Consider the following 27,208-nt stretch of genomic DNA (forward strand, 5'->3'; position numbering starts at 1 on the left):
AGGTGACTTATCAACAATCAGTCGGGATTACATCAAACGAAAGCGCAGCTGTGCGAGGGTATTGTGACGTCACGCTTTTTTATAATTGCCTATAAGTTGCATTGTTTGGCGATAGTTTCACGGTCCAGAAAATAACATGCAAGTACCAAAGCGCGTCTTCGCGGGATCTCCAGGTTCGAGTACCGGCGAAAGCACTACACATTTTTCATGTCTCCTGCTTCAAAATAACCTAATGTCTCTACAGTCGTTATAGTTGACCATTTTAAAAGCAATGTGCGTACTTCTTAATAATTTTCTGAAGTAAATTTTATTTATTTGTTTACTTATTTGGTTTTTAACTCTTCCAAAAATAACATTATATTTCTTAACTGTGAAGATATGAGCTATTTAGAAACAATAGATTTCAAATAAATTACACAAGTATTCTTAAAAAAATAAATGTAAATATTGTGTAGTGTTACACAGCGTATGTAATAGGAAAATTATACGAACATTTGCTTTGTTAACCTAATTAATCAAAGACACATCTGATTCTGCACATTAGATAATACACTGAAGTTAAATTCCTTCCATATTGAGATGCTTCTCTAGCTCTTTGTAATGGTTCTTAAATAAAATGATAATTTTCAACAACCTTAATGCAATTCAAAGTTGAAAATTTACAAACTCGAAAATATTGAAGTTTACAAAGTTTCATATTATACTTTAACCTTTAAAAAAATGAATGCTAAAAGAACTGGTTAAAAGTCCATAGAATATGACCATCTGTAGCCAAACTGTTTCGACACATAGTTTAACTTTTCTTCACTCGTGAACTTGCGATTTATTCAACTAAGTTTTACATGAAGCAGATTACATTTGCTTCATGTAAAACTTAGTTGAATTTAATAAAAGAATATCTATTCTAAAAACAGTCAAAAAGTAAAATATTTCCTCCCCCCAAAATATATATATAATATAATCCTGAAAGAGTATTATTAAAATACTTGAAAGTTATCGTTTAGAATATAGAAAACCATATCTGAAAATTTATTTTAAATTTCTTCTAGCAAGATGGCAGCAGCTATATATTGTTTCAAACGTTATGGAATACATCTGTGTTGATCCAGATAATAACCAGTAATAATTTTAAAATGTAGAGGAACAATGTCAGTTATGTTTGCACTCCAATTTTGTTTTTTGCTTTCTCCGCTGCTTAAGGATCCCTTGATGATGGTAGATGCTGTCCCATTGCAAGGTAAGATCTCTGTCTTTCTATTGGTTTTATTTAATTAAAATAGCAATAATAAATACATTTCCCTGAGCGTTTAAAAGAATTTTAAGAACTATGAACTTAGCTTTAAATGTCGTCTTGTTTTCATTGCATAAATTAATGAATAATTTTCATAATAATTTATTCATAAAAGATTTCTAATAATTCTGGTAAAATTTTCAATTGTGTGCATAATGGGAATTAAGCATTTAGTTGGCATAAATCTTCATATTCAATGTGAGATTTTTTTTACATAATTACACATTCTATCTAGTATCTAAACATGTTTGGATTTAAAAGCTGCTTTTTAGTACATAATATATTTGAAATATTTAAATATTGAACTAAATATCAGAGAAAGTCTTTTGTATTGATATATTTTGTATATGTTACCGTGAAAGACCGAAATTGGAGAATGTCGACTTTCACCGGAGAATATCAACATTCACCAAATACGTCGGTGAAAGATCGAATATTGTACTACATTCTTGTATATTCGGACCCTCACCGGTGTTTGTCGACAACCACAGATATGCTCTGGTGAAAGTCGAAAAGAGAGGTCATAAAGTGCCATAATAGTTTAAGTTGTTGCAATAAATAAGATTTGAATCACATAATTTAGTAAGTTTTTTATTACCGTTATTTTATTTTCTCATTTAGAACGTACTGTATAATTAAGTAAGTTTTTAACTTCTATAATTTTCCTTTCTCATTTTGAATGTATTGTGTGTCTTGGTTCTCATGTTCTTAAGTTCTTATTTCAAGTCTCAAATACGTTTATTCGCGACTGAATTACGGAGAAGAAAATATAATATTGTTATATGTTCCACATTCACCATTAGTACATAGTGAATGTCGACATTGACCGGTGTAAGTCAGAAATAAGAGTATTTGGAAAATATTTCGGACATACACCAAAAGACTATGTTAATGGTGACATTCACCGGTGAAAGTCGACATTCTCCAGATTTTAGTGTTTCACCGTAACATATATACAATTTGATGCAGAAAAAACCCTGATGCAATATTGAGAATAAATATTTAGAAGCATTTAAAGTAATTCAAATACGAAACTGTATATGAGACTTAGCACTGTATCAATATTAGGTAGTATAGCATAGTACCTAAAACATTTAAAGTATTTAAACATAACCATTTAAAGTATCGAAAACATGCTAAGTATTTTAAACTCGCTATCTGTGAGCAATACTGACTCTGTTAAGTGAATATGTATTACAATATAACTTAAAGTTCTAACGTCAGGACACCCGTGTCGGGTGAAAGAAAGACAGATTGTCTTTTAAATTATTTATTTGATAAACTAAAATAGATTTCTTGATTAAACATAAAAATAAACTGATCATTACAGCCCTAAATCATATAATATCCGCTAACGCAGATTGGACGCAAAAAACGTCCTTTTTACTGTAGTTACAGCATAAAAAAACTATTGTTCTACAGAAATCACTGGCGTGGTTTAGAACGCAAAAGATGCGTCCTGTCACCTCAAAATCACATGAAGAACTCTTACACAAAGATTTCACTCGTTTTGTTATCTGCGAAGAGAAACATAATTAGTTCCTTGTGTCCGGAAACTCCCAGGGGGTTTTATCTGCAGTCCTGCTTTTTGCAGGTATGGTCCATTTCGTCTGCGAACAAAACAGGAAGTTATAATTCAGCACCTTTGCCCGCGGGGGTGGTGCTAGTAGCTGTAACGTCACAAAGTACATATATAATACTTCCAGTACTCTTCTGTTATCGGAACAGGATTCAGAATCGTATGCATGTATATATTAGATGAATGTCCGTATATGTGTGTATATATACACATACATACACACGTACGTACATATATACATGCATACATGTACACATACATTCATACATACACGTACATGCAAACATTTCTGAATACGGTCCCGATAACAGAGCAGTACCTACTTTCCTTTTCACAAAGGTAAGTGATACACCGCGATTTCGGATATTACACTGGTGTACTTGAAACGGCATATAAGCGATACTATCCTAGAATAAAACTCTTTGGAAAAAAAAAAAAAAAAAGATACATTATGGTAAAAAGATTCTAAGACTAACAGCAGTTGAGATAATACATAGGATGTAAACCAACAGGCTTTGAAAACTATAAATACACTCATTTACAAAATTAAGAGAATTTGCAAATAAATCTACTTTTACACAAGTATTGAAACAAAGACTACTCTTCTGTTATTGGGATCGGATTCAGAAATGCATATATATATGTTTAGATGTATGTTTAGATGTTGGTGCTTATGTACACATGTATATATGTAAGTATGTGCATGTAACACACACATATACATACATACGGATACATTTCTGAATCCAGTCCCGGTAACAGAAGAGTATAATTATGCCGCAGAAGAATTTTGAAAATATTCGTTTGAGTTGACCAAAGACGTTTGAGTTGAACACACAAGCTTATATGTGCATGTCTGCGGAGCTGTGATTTTGAGGGGGATGTAGGCGCACGAGGACGTTTCCACGATTTGTATGCTCATATGCCTTCACGACATTGGCCGTGTTTCTCGCCAGATTTTGGTAAATTTTATAAGATATCAGAGAAAATGAATAGCCACGAGCCTACGGATGACGACATGAGATGAAGAATTGTCGGTAGATTGGATGCAGGCAAACACAAGCGCAGGGTAGTTATAAAGCTCAGTGTAACGCCTAGTGCAGTTTTCACAATGTAACGTCTGTGATTTGTGGAAACAACTTCAGGAATGGAATTGGAGGCTGCCTTCAGCCCACCTAGACACGAGTGTCCTCATAGCTCAAAAGAAGGGGCCCCGTATCTCCACAAACGAGGGCAGCCAGTAACCCAGCCACCCCCAAACAACAAACAAAAATACTAAATCAAAACTAAATAAGCACATCTAACACAAAATTACAGACTAATAAACAAACAAACAAAAATCCATAAACACAAATTCACAACATAGAACACCACAGATATCCAAAACCCACACAAAATTCAATTTTAACAGAAGATTCCTACTAGCGCCCTATTTTCATTCATAAACTTCATTAGAGCAACAGAATATGATTTAAAAACTTTAAAATTAATGACACTTACATTAAAATCAGTAATGTTAAAAATCTGTCTAATATGGGCTGTTAAACTACAATCAACCAAGAAATGCCTAGCATCACCATCAACCTGACAACTATTACATAATTTATTTTCCTGCAGATTAAATCGGTCGAAATAAAACCGAAACCTACCATGTCCAGTTAAAACCTGATTAACATCAATATTGTTCATACATTTCATTTTATTTGTGATTTTAATTAGTTCCATAAATCCTTTGTTTTTAGGTGAAGAGAACCACTGTATTTTCCATTTGTTAACGTAAAATTTTTTCATTCTTCGAATTGCAATTCTCTTCGAACCTGTTACTTTAATATCCATTGCATTGACATTTGAGACCGCCTGCTTGGCCAGGCTGTCGGCCCTCTCATTACCAATAACGCCTATATGGGCTTTAACCCAATGTAACTTAATATTTAAATATGAACTCAAAGTTTCTAAATGACTCTTAATTTCGACAATTAATGGATTGAAATTGTCTGGGCGGGAGAGCGCATGGAGAAGTGACAGGCAGTCAGTGTAAATATTTACAGACGTGGGTATAAACAAGGTACTTTTAATCCATAATAAGGCTTGTCTGAACGCTTCACTTTCTGCCTGGAAAACTGAATTATATATGTTCAACTTAAACGTTCTATAATCCACTCAGTTCCATAGTAAAAAACAACAAAGGCAGCTGCTACCCCAGAACCGACCCCAGAACCATCTGTATAAATATCAAACACATCAACAGTTGGATTCCATTTATCAAAAACAAAACCAATTCTATTGGAAGGATGTATTAAATGAATATTAAATTTTTCCAAAACATTCTTTGTAATTAAATAATCTTCATACATTTTCAATTCCATTCGTCCAGTTCTAAATAAAAATTTCTCATAATAAAATTCGTATAAAATTGAGAGAGGAGGCAGCCCAGCCAACACAAAGACGGCCTCGGTAGACACCCTTCGAAAACATCGGGTTAAAGCTAAACCCCAAGCTCTCTGAATACTGTGTAACTTCATCCGTAATCTAACCAGTTCCCCCGCCCTGGATCCCCCGGCTCCAATTCCATACATGATGATTGGAAGCACTACATTTAAGTAAATCTTCTTCAGAATGGAGGATTTCAAGGCTAAAATCTCAGCTGAAAAGGTTCTTCTATAATTTAATAAAATCAGATCAGTTCGTCTTTGTACCAACTTAAAATATTCTATAAAATTTAATTTGTTATCAATCATAACGCCAAGATATTTCATATTATCTACAAATTTGATTCTTTTGCTTGATATTTCAAATTTGGTGGTCTAGTCTTTTTAACTCCTCTACAACTTCAGAATATTTAATTTATATAGAGGAACTCATCTGGACAAGGTCAACCCAAGATAGCGACGACTGAGCACAGTTATTTGGCACTTTGAGCGGAGCGACACAGGACGGCTATAGCTTAACAGATCTCACGTGAGCTGTACGCTGCCACTGGAATCTGAGTTTTACAATCTGCAGTTTCCCAAAGGCTTCATGAGACAGGGCTGTATGCCAGAAGACTCGCTGCTTGTGTCCCGCTCACTGCAGCGCACAAGACAGCGCGATTTGTATAGTCCAGACAACATGCGCCTTGGACCATATTTAGTGGAACACCGCGATTTTTACAGACGAGTCGGGATTCAGCCTAGCCATTGATTCTTGGCTTGCTTGTATCTAAAGAGCCAGACACATGACACCATTCCTCCCTCATCATGGAAAAGAATCATTACGGTGGTGGAGCTATAATGATTTCGGCAGGCATTACATTGAACGGCCGCACACCTCTACACGTGTTTGACAAAGGCTCTCTGACTGGCATGAGGCGCAGAGGGAAGATCTTAGAAATCTATGTTTGACATTTCAGGGGCGCATTTGGTCCTGGGTTTCTGCTAATGGACGAGAATACTCGCCCACATAGGGCTCAGCTGGTGGATGATTACCTGGAGAATAAGCATATTTGCTACATGCATTGGCCAGCCATATCTCCTGACCTTAACCCTAGAGTACGTGCGGGACCCTTTTGGGAGGGCAATTTCATCTCGTCACCCCCTCCAAGAATTATACTGGAACTGAAAACTGCCTTGCTGCAGGACTAGGATCGACTGGCACAGGGATTTCTCAACTACCTCCTGTTCAGTATGCTGTCAGTCTGCACAATCTGTCTGGCTGTGAGACACCACCATTTCGATATCACAACGTGGATTTTGAATATCCCTGCACTATGAGCTTTATTTATAACCATTAGTATATAAAATGACTTATGAATGGTACGTCTCTTTCTCACTATATATGTATATTCATGCCTAATTTCATTAAAATCTAACCATTAATTTTTCAGAAATTCGGTATAATGTGCCAATTTTCCTAATTTTAAAGTAATTTAATTTAAAGTGAGTGTATATTGAAGGGATGGTTAGACACTCTAACTTCATACTCCGTCAGTGACATGCAATTGACAGCGATAAAAAGTATCATTTTGCAGGCATAAATGTCATTAACTTCGTTCACGGGTGCAGAACATAGGAGGACATAGGAGGAACGTTACATAGAGGAACTTTCAAAGTTCCTCTATGTAACGATGCTTCTTTTTGATCTTTCAAACAACGAAGCAGATTCAATAGCTTATTTTCAATGAAGTAGTATGCCACGATTGCAAGAATCAAATCAGCACCAGGAAAGGCAAATGGTTTGAGAATTTCCGTCTTCCCTTCACAACGGCCATAAGATTTATTTATTTAGGCTCGATGGAATTGCGAGAAACAACATCACATGTCACACACTACTGGAATAATTAACACACACACACTGGAATAATCAACTATGAGAAATTTGCACTTTGGGGCCAAGAACAGCAAAAAATACGACCAAAGAAAATTGTTGAAATTGACGAAAGTCTTTTTACCAAAAGGAAGAATAACGCCGGGCTTATTTTGCAGCCACAATGGAGTTCTTGAGGAATTTGCTGCGATACAAAAGATAAATTCCTAGTTGCTCTTCCAAATCGAGGGGCAGAATGTCTGCTCAGATATACTGAAGAAAATGTAAACGAAGGATCCATTATTCATTCAGACTCGAATAAGCAGACCTTTCCCGATTCAAAGTAAATTACAAATTCGACTTTTGTAGACCAATAAAGCGGTATTCATACGCAGAAAGTACAGCGCCTTTATCGAAGCGATAATTAACCAATTTCCGCTATTAAACTACAAAAGGTTGAGAAAGCGATGAGAGAGATGAGAAAGGTTGAGAAAGCGATGAGAGAGATGAGAAAGGTTGAGAAAGTTTATGTCAGTAAATAATAACTATTTAATCTGCTGATATTGTATATTTTTAATACTTATTTTGGGTACTTTACAAAAATGAAGGCTACCTCATCAACAATGAGGAAATTTGCTTAGATTGTGGGTACGTAGTGGAAAAACTAGATTGTGGGCACGTAATGGAAAAGTACTGATTAGTCCCGAAAAGAGAGAAATTTATTTTGAAAGAGAAATTATGATTGCTAATTTTCAGATTCAGCAAGCACTGTTTCATATGCCATATGCTAGCAAATCTTCACTAATTATATTTAAGATAATTTAAAAGAGTTACGGTTTTGATACTACTTTCATTCTTGGTCTTATAAGGTAATGTCCTTTTGTAGCTATCTTCTCAGTCAAGATAGAACCTCTTAGTTTACTTTCGAAGCAGCTAACTGCTAATGTAATAATAAGAAAAATTATTTAAATGTAAGTTACGGATTTAATTTATTACCTTAGCGCTATCAAATTTCTTTTATGAATATTTTTATCTCCATTTATTCCAAGAAAAGGATTAAGGAAAATTTTATATTATAATAAATCGAGCTAAATTAAAAGAAGCATTTTTCATTTCTAAAAGAATTAATTTATTAAAAAAATATTGCGGTTTCACAGTACTGTATACACCGTTGTCTAATAAAAATTTAATGTTCTACTTATCAGAATATATAATCAGAGTGTTAAACTTAAGATAAGTTTATGGAAATCAACTCCAGAAACTGAACTTGCTTAAAAAATGCCAAGTCATCATGTTCACATCAGTGATTATCTGCTGCTTTCCTTTTATCTAAATTGTTGCTATTACCATAATTTCTTTGTTTAAGAAATCCTCAAAACACGAACTGGTTCAATTTTGCCATAACAAGCCTTACAACATTCACAAACTAAAATAGATTATGCGATGGTTGCTTAGAGTTTGTTCCTCCTTTTTTCCGTTACATACTTTGCCACTCAGCAAAATGTACATTTTACTTTTGTTCTGTTGTATCCATATGTAATTTGTATCGGCACTATGCAGTTTGTTCCTTTTACGGTTATGAGCTGGAATAGTTAAAATCATTGGTAAAAATTTGGAACCTTAGTTTCATTTTTTTCTAAAATTGAATTGTAAAGAGATAAAGTAAGATATGACCTTTCTTTTTCTGAATTGTTCTGTGTTTACTTTGTTATGGTACTGTTCTAGGTTATGGTACAAAGCTATCAAACAAGAAAGTTTGAAATTTTAATTTGAAACAATTACGGTAAACTGTTTAGATTAGTTCTGTTATACTGATATAAAAGAACTATTTTGAAAAGTTTAGTTTCATTATGCTGATTCTACCGTTAACGAAGTTTAAAAAAATAAGCAGCCGCTGAAGAAAGTTTAAGGATTAGTTTCAGAAATTTGAAGTAGGGGGGGAGAACGCAATAAAACTACTAATCTAGGAAAGCTAAAATTAAAAACATGAAAATTAGGGATAGGAGTAGCCAAACCCACTTGTTTAGTGCTGTGAATGACGTTTTGCATAAAACTGATTCGCAAATTTAACAAACTACATTCCGCGATCTAATTAATACGAGGGCATAAAGAAAAAGATGAATTAAGAAACATAATTGAATTTTATTAATTATAACATTGTGCTTATTGTATTACGCTTAAAAATTTTGTTGAATACAAAAAATACATATATAGACCCTCGATCCTTGCGCCCTGAAGAATTACAGCATTCACAGTGACGAGTCCATACAATGAAAGTGGTTTTAATCTAGTTTACTGAGGACATTTTGCACTGGTAGATGTAATTAGAACGGTAGCTGTAATGAGTGGTAATTATACGAATGACGATTGTATTTTAAAACGTAAAATCTCACTAAACTTATAATTCATCCAGCCGCGTTGATATTTATAGTGCTACGAATTTGTACACAAATAGATGATTTTAGTGCAAGTGATGATTTAGTGTACTTTTCTTGTGTAATATAAGGCGAAAAAAATTTAAAGAGACAAGCTATGCCGGAAAAGTAAGAATACAGGGATAAGTCCCTTTAACAATGAGTAATTTGGTGAGAAATCGCCAAAAGTCGCGAAACATAGCGGTATTTCGGCGATATTTTGGTCCAGTCCCTGTATCACTGTAGTAGGTATTGTAATTGAATAAATGTAATTGATCACCGTAATTCGACCCTCATATTGCCTTCCAGCAATTTTGAGAAGCAGAAAGCAGTAGAGATATCTCCCACGGCCGGGTGAAAACTATACAAGCCGGAAAGAGCATCTGTTCTGACTAGTTGTTGTTAAATGTTGGCTCAGCGTGAGTTAGGAGTACTGAGATTTCTCCAGATAGCTTTCTTTTTAGCTGAGATTTGCATTGCGTTGTGGTGTTTAACGTTCATAGTAGTTTGAAGTGTAACTACTGATTGCACTCTGTGATATTGTGAAGAGTTATACGACAATTTTTCTGAAAAGTTCCAGATCTTTAAAGTACTTATTTTGATAAAATTAATTTCATCAACCTATATTGGAGCTGTATGCATTCAATCTGTAACGAACCCGTACGCACGTAATAATAGATTATTTCCTTTTATGTTTATCTGGCAGGTATTGCTACTGCATAAGAACATAGCATAAGAAATCTAATTTTAAGTTTTTTTCCACAATTTTCCCTTCTATTCCTATTGCGCATAGAAAGTTCTCACAAAGTTTTCATTCGGCAAAGCAAAATTAAGTCTTTACTTTATCTTTAAAGTTTAATCAATAATACTGTTGATTAACAGACTGAGTAATTTAAAAGCTATACGCTGCCGTTGAAACCAAAGCAAAAGACCTTCAATTTAACTTCACGCATGTTAACACGTATTTACTATTCTCTTCTCTCTACATATAAGCGGCTTAAGTGTTTGCCGCCGAAAGTTCATTGGTTGCTTGCGAAACTGTAAATTGTTTTATTCCTCGTGCAGTGCAGCGCCTGACGAATATTATGAGAAAGCTAAGCCGGAAAAATTAAAAATACAAGAGCACGTGCATTTAACATTTAATAAATAAATTCAACATATGTTTGTCGCCGAATAGTTTATTGGTTGCTTGCGTAACTGTAAATTGTTTTATTTCCCTTGCAGTACAGCGCGTGACGAATATTATGAGAAAGCTAAGCTGGAGAAATTAAAAATACAAGAGCACGTGCATTTGACATTTAATAAATAAATTTAACATCTATATGTAATAGAATTCGGAAATATGCAACCGGCAAAAACCGGCAAAGATGAAAAAACAAATAAAATGAAATAAATAAATACCTTTATTATATGCGGCTTAACAGTCTGTTTGCCGTCAATAGTTTATTGGTTGCTTGCGTAACTGTACTAGCCAATGGGGTGAAGTTGCCACGGCACAGGGTTGCCGTTTCAATTGAGACGTAGACAATTTCCTGTAAAACTTGTCTTTGCTATGACCATCAATAAGTCTCAGAGACTTAAGCGTGTTGGCATTTTTTTTTACCTGAGCCTGCACTTGGACGCGGTCAACATTATGTTGCCTGTTCAAGAGTTCGTGAAAGAACGGACGTAAAATTAAAAATAATGGATGGTCCTCTGCAAGGCGAGCTTAAAAATGATGGAAAGATCTACACAAGAAATGTTGTGTAAAAAGAGATCTTTGACATGTGAATTAACATTTTCTTATTTAAATCACCTTTACTTATTGAGCTAGCGGTGGCTCTTAAGAAATATACCGCCAGTGGTTTCTTTCATTGAACTCTACTTTAATCAAGTAGAAGGGGAAAACACCGTAGGGCAGTGAGCAAAGGGGCGTCCTCGCCGCCTGCCCTGGACAATTCAGTTTGAATTAGCAGACACCTTTGCACAAATCATTTTAATTACAATTTATAATACCTAGAACAGCAGTCATTTCGTATGACCGCCGGGCTTTCCAGTTCTGTATGTTGCAATTAGCAAAAATAAGAGCTTAAATTTAGCATTCAAATTTAATCAGTCTGTTGTTGATTAAAAAACTGAGCATTTGCAGAATAATAAATGTAATTTTTATTAATTTAATTCATTCGTTTATTTTTTTAATAAGGACCTCTGGTTGCTAAAAACTGATACATATTTAATTTATAATATATTCAATAAATATATTTTATGAAAATTTGCATTGTTTTTGCAATTGATAAAAAGGCTTTAATTCTGTATGGTGCATAACTGATACAGAACTGTTTTTTTTTTTTTTATTTTTTAGGTGTTTTACGTTTATAATTTTTTTAATATTTGGTACTTTTCCGTTTTGCCGGCGCAGGCGATGAAGTCGCCAATATTGGCACAACTGATGCAAACGGAATATCTTAGCTACTAACCTTTTACGCCTCATTTTCAAAACAAGTCTCAGCAATTTATTATCAGATTGTTTCTTTCAATACTGGCATACAATTACATAGAATTTTTACCCAGAAAGTTTAAGTTAATAAAGGCCATTCGCGATAATTAAGTCAATTAGTATGCAATCACACCGCTCGCCCGAAGGCGAAAATAAAGGCAAAGTCAAGGGTTAAATTCATCAATTCTAATGAGAATGCACTAGCGAAGTAAAGCACTGCGGTTTTACATAATTTCTGAGCAAGCTATTCGTACGAATTGAAATAATTCTTGCATTTAAACTTGCATTCCAAATCAAGATTTAACTTGAAATGAATGTTGATAATTACTGTGAGAATTAGACTTTTGTAGCGTAGTTTGCGTGAGATGAGGTCACTTGGGATCACGTGATATGAACCGGGGAATCAGGATGTTGAACCATGAAAACAGTAAATTTTTAAATCAATATCTTTTTACAAATTTATGGTCTTTATTTATTGGCTTTTTACAAAATTTTAAACGATATTAAAATGTTTATGCCTTCAAGATAAAAAAAAATCTTAGAACTAACATTTGTTAACATTTTTTATGTGTATACTGTATGTGTCGCCAATAAATTCTGCTTGGCGAGATTTGCGCCGGCGAAAAGTACCTAACATTTTTTTTTTTATTTGTAATGGTAAAATATTTTTCGAAGTGTCAAATTGTAATCCGAAGTCTTCGAATTGCAATTTTCATGTTTATTTTTCCTCTTTCTGTGTCTTAATTCTTCTGAAATCAGTACAAAAGCAATATACAATTCAGTACTTGTAAACATACAAGTACTGAATTTCATGTCAAATTATCGGTCTCATATTTTTTTTAATTAGTAATTTTAATTGTTTATTGCAAAATGAAATATGCTTTTAAAACAGTTCATGCAACTTCTACACCATACAAAGAGATAAAATATTCCCCAATAAATGGAATAAAAATTTTAGGAATTGAAACATGGCAGGTATTTTCGCAACGCGTGTCGTAATTTTGTAAATTTTTTCGCATGGCGTTCCTTTTGAAAACATCTCGTGCTGCCATCTACCAGGAAAACAGCGAGCTGAAAGCAGGGACACATATTTGTTTTAAAAAATCGGTTAAGTAAATGCTTAAAACAATGTGTAGGAAAGAAATAATAAATAAACATATAAAATAAAACGAATAAATAAGCAAATTTACAGACTTCTCTGGAAAATATAAATAAATCATTACTTCAATGAAAACTGCACTATTGTAAACATTATTCAGTATCACTTTAACTCTGTTTTCTCCTGTATAACTGGTCGATTATTGAAAAAATCTGATGTGTACACTACATGACTTTCATGACTTCCTTGTACGGAATATTAAATTATACGCATTTTTTCCTGCATTTCATTTAAGCTTTTTTCCTCGAATTTCGTTACAGATATATCTCTCATTCAATTAATTCATCTCTCACTTCGCAACAAGGCAAAAATACATAAAAACTGAAAATATCTATATTAAAAATTGAAAGATATAGAAAAACATAAAACACCAAATGCAGTTAAAACAATTAAAGAAAAAACCAATCTCTACAATTAAAAATACAGTTTCTACACAATAACAAGTAATTCGGCCATCGTGCAAGAAGGCAGATTTTTCGGTGCACAAAACTTAGTTTACTTTTGGTCTCACTCTGCAATAAGACACTGAAGGCGTAAAAACTAACTGTATTTGTTGTGTACTTTATGCTGAGTCAACATATGGGATAATTTAATAACTTACATGATAATTCCAGAATGGAATAAGCATGATTTAATTCCCAATAATAAAAGAAGACGTTACTTTGTTGTTGCAAAGCTTAGTTTCTCTAGATTGGTTTACAAATCCACTATTCTGCTAATTATGTAAACAAATACGGCTGCTATGGTAAAAAAATTAGGCTTAGCCGCACTTAAAAAAACTTTTAAATTGTTGATAATTCTACATCTATAACATACAGGTTAACTAAAGGCAAAAAAACTTTACCCGGAAGATAACAACATAATTCAATCATTTTTAAAGTACAAAATGCACAATTTACCAACATATAAGAATTAAAAAATGAGCTCACTGAATATATATATATATATTATTTATTTATTTACTTTCGGTGCGGCAGATTGCAACCAAAAAAGGAGGTGCACAACTGTATGTTACAGCAGTCCTACGTATATATACAAAGTCTCAATGTTCTGAGGATGCTCGTTTTTGAGTTATGCGAGATACATATATATATACGCACTTATAAAATATCTTATAAAAGGGTACACAAAGCATGAAAATATTTATTGAGCCTTATTACAATTTTTAAGCCTTTTGTAAATAAGAATAGTACTAAATATCCAGAAAGCTGAAGGAAGTCATAGATAAAAAAAAATGTGATGTGTACACCACACGACTTGTAGGGAATCTTAAATTATACGCAACTTCCCTGCATTTCATTTAAGCATATTGAATATTAAATCTACTTCGTGGATAGCGCATAAACCACAATAGAATAAATGCGATCTTTAAAGTCCACTATATTTATTGTATCATCTGAAGAATTACCAGAAGTTCTGTTGTTCTAATACTATAATAAATCTAAAACGATGTATAAAAGAAATTAAACAAATAAAAATAGAAACAGTTTTTGCAGACGATTCAGCGCCGCTTACATAACGCACATGCGCTACTAATTAATTCAGTTTTCACTTCACGGCAAGGCAAAAATACATAAAAATTCAAAACATGTTCATTAAAATTTGAAAGGTACAGAAAAACATAAAACACCAAATACAGTTAAAACAATTAAAAAAACAATTTTTACAATTTAAATTACAGTTTATATGCAAAAACAAGCTAATAAGTTAATAAGTAATTTAATTTGCAATAATAAAAGAAAACGTTACTTTGTTGTTGGGAAGCTTAGTTTCTCTAGATTGGCAACAAATCCACTATTCTGTTAAGTTTAAAATGTAAACAAACATGGCTGCCATGGTAATAAAAAATTAGGCTTAACCGCACTTAAAAGACTTTTAAATTGTTGAGAATTCCACAATTATTGTATGCAGGTTAACTAAAGGCATAACAAAATTTTAGCCTGAAAAAAATAATTCAATCATTTTTAAAGCAAAAAATACACAATTTACAAACATATAAGAATAAAGAAACTGAGCTCACAGAGCCGAGTAACAGAGTGAATATATATATATATTGTATACTTTTCGTGCTCTCGATTGCAACCAAAATGTGAGGTGCACATCTACATGTTATAGCAGTCCTATATACAAAATTTCAATGTGCTGAGGCTACTCGTTTTTGAGTTATGCGAGATACGTACGTACGTACAGACGCCACGAAAAAATCTCTTCAGAATTCATTTTAAATCAGTTTTACAATTTGGGGGGGGGGAGAAAGAGTTCTTTATTCTATCCTTACTTACAGATGTTACGCAAAATATTGTAAAATTGCATTCGATAGCGGTCAAATTGGATAATTTTTCGATGTTACAATACTTCCTTTTTACTTCGTACAAGGAAGTAAAAAGATATTAAAATGCTCCAGCTCCTTACAATAAGGAGGAATTTGTGGGCACACTTTCAAATGCTTCTGTTCTGCTGGAAAATTATAGAGATGTTCTTGCATAAAAATGGCAAGCTATGCATATAACAATATATTTTTTATAGTTGCATCTTACCATCAAGAATATAAGACGACAGTGAGAGAAACAACGACAAACTTATCTACCACAACTACCTTTACGGAAAGAGAGCAGCCAGAACCAAGTTTTTTTTCAAATTTATGGCGCAAGATCACTAACTTTTTCGCGCCCACTGAGACAACTACGACTCCCGAAGAGTTTTCCAAATTCGAAGAATCGGAGGATAACACAGAGCGACCTATTCGAAGAGTGGCACCTCAAATAAGGAAAGGTAACATTAATCACGACTATAGAAGGTGGCAAAGAGGAATGGATGACGAGCAAATCCGCGGAAGTAAATACCACCGTATTTTTACTCTGCCTGTGTTGAATATTGAACAAATATTTGATAAATTTGTTTTACGTTATTTATTTCTTATTTTGAATTAATCAAAAATATGAAATGACAATATATAAAAATACACAGATATTAAAGAGCACAACCATCATAGTTTCAACAAAATATAAAAATTATATTAAAATAGGCAGTACAATTTTTATTGTCTCCGTCCACACTGAAATTTTAAAGAGGGCAAATTTCTTTGTTAAATGTAATAGTTAATCATAAATGCTGAACTACTTTCAACGAACACAATTTTGAAATGTCGCACGGACAAAAGAGCATTCCGATTTACACAAGTAACACAGAAAATGATGCTAGCATTTCAAATTATTCGATAGCATTTTTCAAGAATACTCTTATTGCCTTTTGATAAAACTAGCACATAATTTAAACGCCATATGCTATCGAACCAACCTTCAGCATCTACACTGGATTTTGATGTTTCTTAATATTCTATTAACGTGCATATTAAATAGCAGTTGTTATTTATTAAGAATTTTACTTGAGTATTTCTTTGATATCTGAAAAGGGAATTTTCGACGTTTCAGATTTTCAGTGTGTCATTGATGCATTGGCTATCACTAATATTTTTGTATCGAAGTGATTAAGTTAATCAAGACATTTAGTTTTTCCGCCATATCTAAGAGAAATTTTAAATGCTTTAAAATCTACTTACGTTGCTCAAATAAATATATATATACATATATAAATTTAAACAAATTTAAATTCTTAACAAATACATATAAAAGTAAAAAAGTAAAAAAGCAAATTTAATTAAAAAAGTAAAAAACAAATTTAAATTCTAAAAAAAAGCAAAATTAAATTTATTATTATTAAATTTTAAAAAAAAAGCAAATTTAATTAAAAAAGTAAAAAAGCAAATTTAAATTCTAAAAAAAAAGCCAAAATAATTAAAAATAATTTAAAATTATGCAAACATGTAAAAGATTTAATTCTCGAACTAATCTACAATATCATTTAAATTCAGAAGCATAAGCAAATCAAGTGCAAAATCTATCCATGAAGATAAATCTACTAATTTAATAAATTAAAATTAAATTAAACAATTTTTTTAAAAAATGCATAAGTGAATGATCGTAGAGTAGTCAGGAGACAGACTTATCAAGGGGAAGTTGCCTCCAAACCTAACTCTCCAATCATTCAATTCGTGTTTCGTCATTCATGCAGGCAAGGGTAAAAGTCAAAACTAAAAGTTATTCCAATAAAGTGGTACCCTTAGAAATTAACATTTAAGTATTAACATTTAAGAATTAAAGTTCAAAAAGGAAAATACTAATTAAGTCTTTTGAGAAACAATCAAGTAAAGTCAAGAATTAAACTTTTTCTTAAAAAATTAAATTTTTTTAAAAGTTTATTTTTTATAAAATAATAAAAAAATCTAGAAACCAATGTATTTTAGAAATCCTTGTCTACAGAAACTTCCCCTACACGAATATGCACATCAATAAAAAGAAACTATAAAAGAACTATACATAATCCATATAAACTAATAAGAAATAAAAAAACAAAAAGAACTAATTCACAATTTTTAAAATAAATATATATTTAAAAATATAATTTCATATTTAGAAAATTCTTAGATACTACATAAAAAAGTTTTTTAAAAAAAATATTTAAAGCAAGTAAATAGCAAGTTTTAATTCTAACTTACCTACTATATGAGTGTTGGGGTCTGCAAAAGTGTTGTGAAAGAGAAATAAGTGTGTTCTTCAAATTATATAGATGGCGCTTATGTAGGTAAAGTTGAGTGTCAAGCTGCTATCTTTGTTATAGTAAAAATTTTTTTGTAAATATTAATATTAATTAAATTAAATTAAAAATCCTAAAGGTTAATAATCAATTATTTAGGGAGTTAAGTAACTGAGCCAATCAAGAGATGTATGTTTGCTTGAAGGAAATTAAAGTGAAGTGGTATGTGAAAAAAATGTAAACTGTTTGTAATTTGAAATGTGTGTTCTGTTGAAAAATTGTGAAAATTGTTAAAAAATTAAGTGAAAGATATTTTGTGAGAAAATTGCAAAAAATTAAGAAAAATTGAAATGTTTTAATATTAAAGTTTTAAAGTAAAATTTCCCAAAATTTTTTTGAAATGAAGTCCTTAAAAAACCTCTAAAAATTCCCAGAAATTTCTCAAAAATTCCTTTAGGAAGTTAAATAAAACTTAAATTTGATGAAAGAAAATATTAAAAGTTTAATGAACTTGACTAAAACTATCAAAACTTAACTAAATACTGGCTAAAGTATGGAAAATTAGAAGAAGATTAAAATCTTCACTCAATTCGGGCTATAATTGAGACTTTTGAAAAGAGTTGGCCCTTTATCAGTAAAAGGAAAGAATCCAGTATTGATTAAATATACATATTTACAATAATTTCTCCACTCTTCTATATCCTTCATTACCCTTCAGCTAAGGTTTAAGGTAATGTTATCATATCCAAAAGAGCCAAAAAATTATAAAGTAAAGTCAAGGCCTGCCTTTTTAATATATAAATTAATAAATTTTGGTGGTACTTGGTTATCAACTTGTACATTTATTCGTTTTATGATTTCTTCCTTTAAATCGTCATTTTCAGTACATATATTTTTTATTCTGATAATTTGGCTATGAAACGTGTTTTCTATTACTTTTCTAGAGATATTAGAGTTCCAATTAATTAGTTTAATAGTAGGAAAATGGAAATTCCTTCTTTTATCAAATAATTTAATTTTGTTGTGTTTAATAATTTGCAGGTCAAGGAATTCAATAGTATCTTGATTCGTATTCGTTTTATTAAGTGTTAAACTATTTGGGTAAATTTTGAATTTCTCAAAAGTAGAATTATTATTGAAGGTTATAATAGCATCTATGTATCTAAAAGTATGAGCAAATAGCTTTAATTTATTTTTATTTAAACTGAGTTGGAATTTATATTCAAATGTAAAAAGAAATAGGTTACAAATTTGTGTAGAACTGTTTGCTCCCATAGGAATTCCTCTAACTTGCTGAAAGATCTTATTATTGTATTTAATGTAGTTATTAAATAATGCACAATTCAGATAAGTATTCCATCTATCAATACAAAGGATGTCAAGTATGTCAGGAAAAAGTTATGGGAGTTGCATTAAACTAGTAAAAATTTCTTCTAATGGTAGAGAAGTATAAAGGTTTTCAAAGTCATAGCAGTTAATGTTCTTGATTGTTAAACTTTTAAAACTGCTGAGAACTGGAGATGTCTTTTAGTTGTGTTCATTACCTTAAATTGAAAAGATTATTCTACTACTTTTATTTTACTTATGACAGTTCTTTTGACTAATATATTTCTATTAATTGAGTATTGTTCGTGACTTATGATCTAGCTCTAGCAGAATAATAATGTTGCATGCGTCTGGGTTCGCAGTAAATTGAATGCACAAGTCCAATTAAAAAGACAATAAAATTTATTATTATCACAACAAATAAAACAAAATGCATAAATTTCCTCAGATATTCGTACAATATTGTAATATCTCATAGTAGTTATATTTTAAACTACTAAACGTTCAACAGAACTTAATTCAAAACACAGACAGCTAATCTGATTTCACTACAATCATTACCAGCAATAAATAAACAACTTAATTAAGATGTTTTCCTCCAGCTTTTTATAAGCTTTTTAAATGCACGAAAAAATTATCGTATTTTCTCGATTTTTCTGGATATTAAAAGAGCACAATTACGAGATATCTATTATTAAAATGTTAGACGCGTGCGTGTGCCCCTGTATTTAATTTTTCCGGCACAGATTTCTCTTCAAATAAGTCTTGTGCTGCATTGCACGGGAATATAAAACAATTTTAATTACAAATTCTATTAAAAATAGCTAAATGAAATAAATACAAAAACCGCAACAATAATTTGGTCCTTACTTGGAAAAAAAGACGAAACACTCTCACTTAATTTAGTTATTGTTAATTGACAGCAGATTGGTTTGTTCCCCGAAAGGTCAATGAGATTAACTGCAGTCAATGACATTAACTCCTTTTTCAGTACTTAAAATGAAGTACTGAAAAAGGAGTTACTTGAAAGATTTCCAATTTGGGAGAACAGATGAACTCAGGGGGAGAACATAAAATATAGAATAGTCAATCATAAGATCGCTAATAATTTCTTAGCACAGCCATCATATTTTATTACATCTTATATATCCCCATAATTTTAGATATGCAATTACATTTTAAATAATAGCGAATAGCTAACAGAAGCTGAGTGACACGCTGTCAGCAGGCAGGCGACGAGACTACGCAATTAGTCGTTATTTATACTAGGTTACGTGCACATGTGCAGCTGAGCTGCGATTTTAGGTTTTAGTTCTCCTTTTCAAGCAGCGTTACGTAACTTGGAAAGATCTCGAATTTGGGAAAACAGATGAACTTAGGGGGAGAAAATAAAATCTAGAACAGTCAATTTTAAGGTTGCCAATCTTAATCAATTTCTTAATGCAGCCATTGTATTTTATTATATCTTAGACACACACACACACACAAATATATATATATTATAGTGATAATAATAATATTCAGCTTCAAAAGTGCAAAATATCCATTCGTTTCTACAGTTTCTTGTCATTAACATTCAAAAAGTGTACACAGTGACTACGGCTCAGTAACTTATCGAAGGGTACCATCATTTGTGATTGTGAAAACAAATTTGATATTATCACTATAAAATTCAAAACTAACATAAGGTTTCTTTGCCCGTGAATGCAGCCTGAAAACAAAGGCATTTAAGGTTAAAGCACAGATCAGCTATCAAGAATAGGCAACCAGATAGTTATGAGTCTGGATGACAATGTTTGTAAAAAAATACATATTGACTATATCTTTGTCTTGCAAAACTTTTGGGTGACACAAGATAAATGCTCGAAATGAGGATGGCCATTATTAACCCTTTGTTGCATACAAATAATCTAGAGAAGTTAAACGAAAATGTTTGTATTTTTTCTACTTAAAATAACCTTAGTAATAATAAAAAATTTTATTCAAATTTCGTTTTAAATAATTGCTACAGTTTGTTCACCACGGTGAACAGCATGCATATACGTACATGCATACAAATCTCTTCCCAACGATATGGTAAATCTACAACTGGCATGTACATGCAGATCCCCCAAAATACCTTCATTTTGTCGATTGTCAATGAATTCATTTTGCTACGATTTTGTAATCTGTACCTATTGGATTCAAATGTCAAATGTTCTAGAAATTCCTTGCCAAACATAAACATTTCCAGTGGTGTTTTGGCTTGGTAAGCAGTACATTTAGGTTTCAATTCACTCTTTTTGGAAGATCTTATCTACCCACTCCACAATTTTCTCAAACTGACATTTAAAATAAAATGTCCAAAATTATTTATTATGAATAAAAAATGGCAGTATAAGAACACGTAAGCAATATTATATAATGTTTACTATGAGAAATTGTACGAACTTGGAAACAGAAGTAGTAGCCATTTTCCAAATAGCAATGCTTCACTTAGTGATGCTATACAGCCATCTATGATCGACAGTTGAAAGTTCTAATAATATAGAATGAAACATGAAACACAGGAATGGAATTTGTTAAGGCATTTACAGAAGAATAAACAAATTTAAACTTTTGTCTACTAGAGTGGACATGATGCAACAAAGGGTTAAGGTTTGGAACATCCTATATGTTCTTCTGTTTAAGGGCATCAGTTCAGCTAAACCGTTGTGACCTACTGCAGAGCAACAGCGATTACCACAACAAGAGGCCTTCGAGTGTCCAAAACATTGGCCTTGTAGTCAATTCATAAGATTTCAGATATCATAAACAGCAGAGGAATCGAAAAATTTACTTAAATATAAACTTCCAACTGTAATGGCTGTTAATCTTACACGATACTGTGCTTAGTTTGTTGATATTTAACTTTCAATTAAAATAAATATTAAACCTGAATGTTGTGATCAAGCACTTATTGTTATTTCTCTTTAACATTACTTATTTCGAAAATTTCAGATGGATATTTCATAATTTATCCCACGGCATCCACATTCTGGCGACATGATCAGAGAGAAAAAATTGGAAAGCAAGAACAACCACGCATCATCCCAGCTTCGTATGAGGTAAGGCCCAGTTACTTAAGCAGACAACTTTTGACCATTCTTTCTGTCCAACCATTAATGAATAGAGGAAAAGCAATTATTGAGAGAACAGAGAAACGTCCCAATAAAGATCGAGTTACTGTATTCGTAGAGGAATTCGATCAAGGGGACGAAGAAGCACAATGGCATAAAAGGTAAGAGGTTATTCTATGCAGGTTACCTTCTTTTGGTACGAGTAAACGGAATCTTTATACAGCATCATATCAAATATCATAACAAGTAAATTATGACAAACAATAATACTTTATTTTATATGACGCACTTTTAAACGTGCAGTATAGCAATAGTTATACTTAAAATATGCTAAGAATTTTAAACATGCATTAAATGAGCAAAATTATATTTAAAATAGATAAAAAGAAAGATGACGATGAAAATTGTATACAAACGAGAGGAATAATCTCAACTTCAGTGGGGAAACTCAACTGCAAATTAGAAAAAAAAAAAATGAACATTTGAATATTCACAATTTGAAGAAAAGATAACCTATTTGAAATTTCATTTTAAAAATAGGGTATGATAACATAAAATTTTACTACTATTTGCTACTTATGTTTCAAAGACCAATTAATTTATTTAAATCCTGAAACAGTTTAAAGTAACGAATAATTATTTAAAGCTGCCTCCAAAAACCAGACTTTAAAGCTTATTATAAGGATGGCTTGAATAACGAATTTAAAAAAAAAAATATATATATATATATATAAAACCATTTCGTTGTTTATTAGCACAAAAATTAATATAATTTTGAATCCGGTTTTTTCGCGTTACGTACTATAACCAAAATATTCTAGGTACGGAACATAGTTGAACTATATAATAATTCAGAACGAAAAATACTTAGTACATCGCAATTCCCCAAAACAATCATTTTATGAAGAAATTTGTCCTTATCCTGCATGTTGACCCATCATAGCAATATGGTACAGTACCAACACTAAGCATACATATCACAAAATTATAAAACTGTTCATCAGATAGGAAATTTCGCTCTGGCAGCACTGTTATCCAAAGTTCCAAACAAAATCTAGGAGGTTAATGAACTCTTATGAGTCATCTCTTATAATGTGTCTCATGATGTTCAGTGGGGTATAAAATTGTGAAAGCAAGGTGATCCACGTAATACTCTATGTGAAACAACTGTGCATGATCTATTTGTGCCTCTATATGATGATGTATGTGAAACTTCGTTTTTCTAGATGTTGTGCCTCTATATGATGATGTATGTGAAACTTCGTTTTTCTAGATGCTTCTTCATTAAGCTAGCCCGAGGTGGACATGAATACAGGAATCAACGTCCAATCGTATTACTGGATGGCACGACATACAAAAAAATACCTTGATCTTTGTAGAATGTTATAATTCTTCATTCGTACACAACCAAGGATGGATGTGGACATCCACTAATATGTTATTCCACAGTAAAATACCAATGTTAAAAAAGTGCTCAAGAATGTCTGAAACATTGTGTAAAGTTCCATGTGCTTTATGGCTGAAGAAATGGAATTAATCACTTTTTAGATTAAGCTCAGATGCATTTAAATCAAATAGTTCAAAAATGCATCCCAAATGAAAACTGTGTTATTAGCGTGTTTGCCTGAATACAGCTTTTAAAACTCGAGGAAATTGTAGTCCCAAACACTCCTGAATTCATACTAACAATAGTTTTTAGAGTAGAGGGCAAGTAAAAGATTCAGGAATTAAACCAGGAAGGCAATTCTTACATTTTCTGGAAAATAAGTGCCCTTAAACTTAATTTAAGAGTATGGTGTTAAATCTAATGTCAGAATTGCTTAACCCAGAGGTTCTCAATCTGCTATCCGCTCCGTGAAAACAAAATAAACAAAAGAAAACTTGAACAAGAATTTTGCCAAAGTTCAATTTCGCACTGAACCAGAATTTTGCCAAAGTTCAATTTTGCATTTCACCTAGCAGACAACAAGTCGCTTGCTAGAGGACGTGTGATGTAATAGCGTTTTTGATAAGATGAATTGTAGGAAAACAAATGTTTGGTTTCCCATAATACATTACCCTTCCTCACCCCTTAAATACTCTGCTCGATATTAAAAATGCAACACCAAGAAGGAGTGGCCCGAAAATAATGCAAATTTCAGGGTAGACGCACGTCACTGAGTTATGGGAGTGATGTAAAATGTGCAGTTCTCCAGCGCACGGGTAAGGAGATATAAGCGTAGGAACCTGCAGAATGTACAATTTTCGTGCTGCTATTTCTGCTATGGAAATCATCGTAGAAAATTTGTTCTTGTCTCAGAGGATGCAAGTAATAGCATAGAATGCCAGACCATCATCAACGAAGGCAGTTCTAGCAGACAGACGACTTTACGAGGGACATTGTGATCAGATTGAAAAGGACAGGTTGGTCCATGTGGCAAATCTTAGCTGACGCACATCTGGATGTGTCCGGCTGTGGTGACGATGGTTGGATGAAGGAAATGTGCAGTGCTGCTAGTGCATCGAAAGTGACGTCAGCAAGCGTGGATCGATGCCTTCGCCAACAAGCGATGGGTACAGCAAGCCCACTCTACCTCCATTCTGCAGCATGTTCACCATGGATGTTCCCATATAGTCTAGATCCATTTGCCATCAATTCGTGGCTAGTGAATTGCACTTGTGGCATTCGTTTAGAAGACTGCCACTGACCCCACATCGTAGACGTCAACATCTGCAATGTTGACGACAGAACGGCACAGGGTCGTGTTCTCATATGAGCCATGCTTCTGTTTCTCCAATGATAGTCGCGCGTATGAGTGTGGGGTCGACGATGAGACAGGTCCAATCCAGCAGCAATTGTGGAACACGCGACATCATGGTGTGGGGAGCAATGTCGTACAATTTCAGGTCACCTCTAGTTCGTATTCAGGACACGATGATGGCCCAATAATACGTGGATGATGTACTGTAGCCGGTGACACTCCCCTTACCTTTAGGCAGTGCCCAACACCCTTTATCAACAGGATAATGCCGACTACACACTGCTCGCATCAGCTAACGTGTTCTACGAGGTACACAGATGATTTGCTGGCTACCATTCCCTCCTGATCTCTCACTAGTCGAACACCTTTGGGGTGTGACTGGACACCATTTGCAGACCCTGTAATTTCCACGTTCAGAACTGGGGCAAATGGTTGGCAGGGAATGGACAGCAATTCCTAATGACAGCATCCGTAGTTTCATTGACTGTGTACCTACATGTATTGCTTCGTGCACCGCCGTCCAAGGTGGTCCTAAAATGTACTGAGTCGACGCTGTTCCCGTTCTGTATTATGCATATCATTTTGAAATAAGGATTACTTATTGTTCGTTGCTGACTCTCTCTGTTTTCCGAGTTTCATTACTTTCTGGCCACTCTTTCTTGGTGTTGCATTTTCAATGTCAGATGGTGTACTAGAAATACAGTTGTGCGATTTTGGCCTGTTGTGCCCTCATTGGTATAATGATTAGTGATGCTGGCTCACGCATTATTGGTCCCGGCTTCAAATCTTAAAAGAAAAATGGATGCTTCTAAGTGTATAGCATATGTACTTCATAGGGGTACTTAAAATATGAGAGTTCTTTTATGTGCTTTGGGAAAGGGGAAAGAAGGGTAAGAGCCCTTTGAACCCGTCTTTCCCAATGTGCTTTCTATCAATTATTGCATGAACCTTTTGATATCACTATAATCTACAGTAATACAAGTGGTTTGATTTATTAAGTTTTGAAATAACTTTCTTATATGGCAACATCTAGATAAAAATACAGGCAGTAGTTAGTAGTTGAGAATCAATTGAGATATGGTAAATTTCAAAATTTTAAAAATAATTTCATTTATGGGAAACTTGTAAAACATTACTGGGCATAAAGGGGCTTTTCCGAAGAAATATTCTGCTGATTTAACCTATCAAGATTTTTCATCAGAAACTGACGTGCAGATTTTATGTATATATTATAAAATACTTGTTATACACACAAAAGAAAAATTTAATACATGGAAAAAACTTTTCTATCATCAAATATCTCAAAAATTTAAAGTTATCTCCAAAGAACACAATTGCATCGATTGTTTAAATAGGGCATTGGATTTACAAACATTATCTCATAGTCATAAAAAATAAGCAAAAATTAACCTTAGATTGTTTTTATTGATTGTATTAGATTGCATCACATTAGATAGATTGAGGTATTTTTACACCAATCTTCGAAGGAATAATGTAATAAAAAACTACAACAATTGAAATTTTGGATTAGTAGTTTCAATGATTTAGTTTTTACTTAAGAATCATCTGTACATCACCTCAAAACTCAAAATGAGTTAAGTAACAGGATAAAGAGACCTACAGTTCTTTGAATCTAAACTGCAAGAATAGATATGTTTAACAAATATCAAATCTCAGTTACTAATTCCATTTATTTTCAGGTTTGGGAAAGGCCAGATCAATAACCAACAGAAAACAGAAACAATCATTATAGGATCTGATCCAGTGGAAAATATTGACAATGAAAATTTTCTTGACGAATTAGAATCCAACACAGAACCAGATTTTATTTCTGAGATTAAACAAATTATTGTGGAAGATAACAAACCTGTAAAGCCTCAAACAACAACATACATTCAAGAGCTTCCAGCTGTTGAAATTATTAAATATTGAATTTTATTTATTCTTACTTTTGAATCTACATTACATTTCGTAAATCGTGCGTTCAATATAAAAGTATGAAATACCAAAAACCTCATTATAAAAAATGTATTTAAACACATACAAGTTGATCTTTCACTCTAGAACAAACATGCATAATAACAGTTATCACATTAAACTCAAATCTAACAAAATTATTTTCTTGATATTTTAAGTATCCTTTCATAGAAATTATTATTCTTGAAAAATTGGTAGGATTTCTTTGGCTCTTACACAAGCTGTTAAATGGGAGCAAGCGGGAGGAATCATCTTTCTGATTGCAATCCTTGG

The 27,208-nt window shown here is 32.6% G+C and overlaps 1 protein-coding gene across 1 annotated transcript; it reads left to right on the forward strand.

The window, feature by feature from the left end:
• The first annotated feature begins 1,102 nt into the window (after positions 1-1,102).
• Positions 1,103-26,971, forward strand: LOC118200380 (uncharacterized). Its single transcript, XM_035372343.2, has 4 exons — positions 1,103-1,237; positions 15,727-16,035; positions 22,099-22,378; positions 26,659-26,971. The coding sequence occupies exons 1-4, from the start codon at positions 1,147-1,149 to the stop codon at positions 26,888-26,890; spliced, it is 912 nt and encodes a 303-aa protein (XP_035228234.2). The 5' UTR covers positions 1,103-1,146; the 3' UTR covers positions 26,891-26,971.
• Positions 26,972-27,208: the final 237 nt, after the last annotated feature.

This window comes from Stegodyphus dumicola, chromosome 2, assembly GCF_044657685.1.
Source record: "Stegodyphus dumicola isolate Sdum_Otavi_A_Nest chromosome 2, ASM4465768v1".
NCBI classification, from domain to species: Eukaryota; Metazoa; Arthropoda; class Arachnida; order Araneae; family Eresidae; genus Stegodyphus; species Stegodyphus dumicola.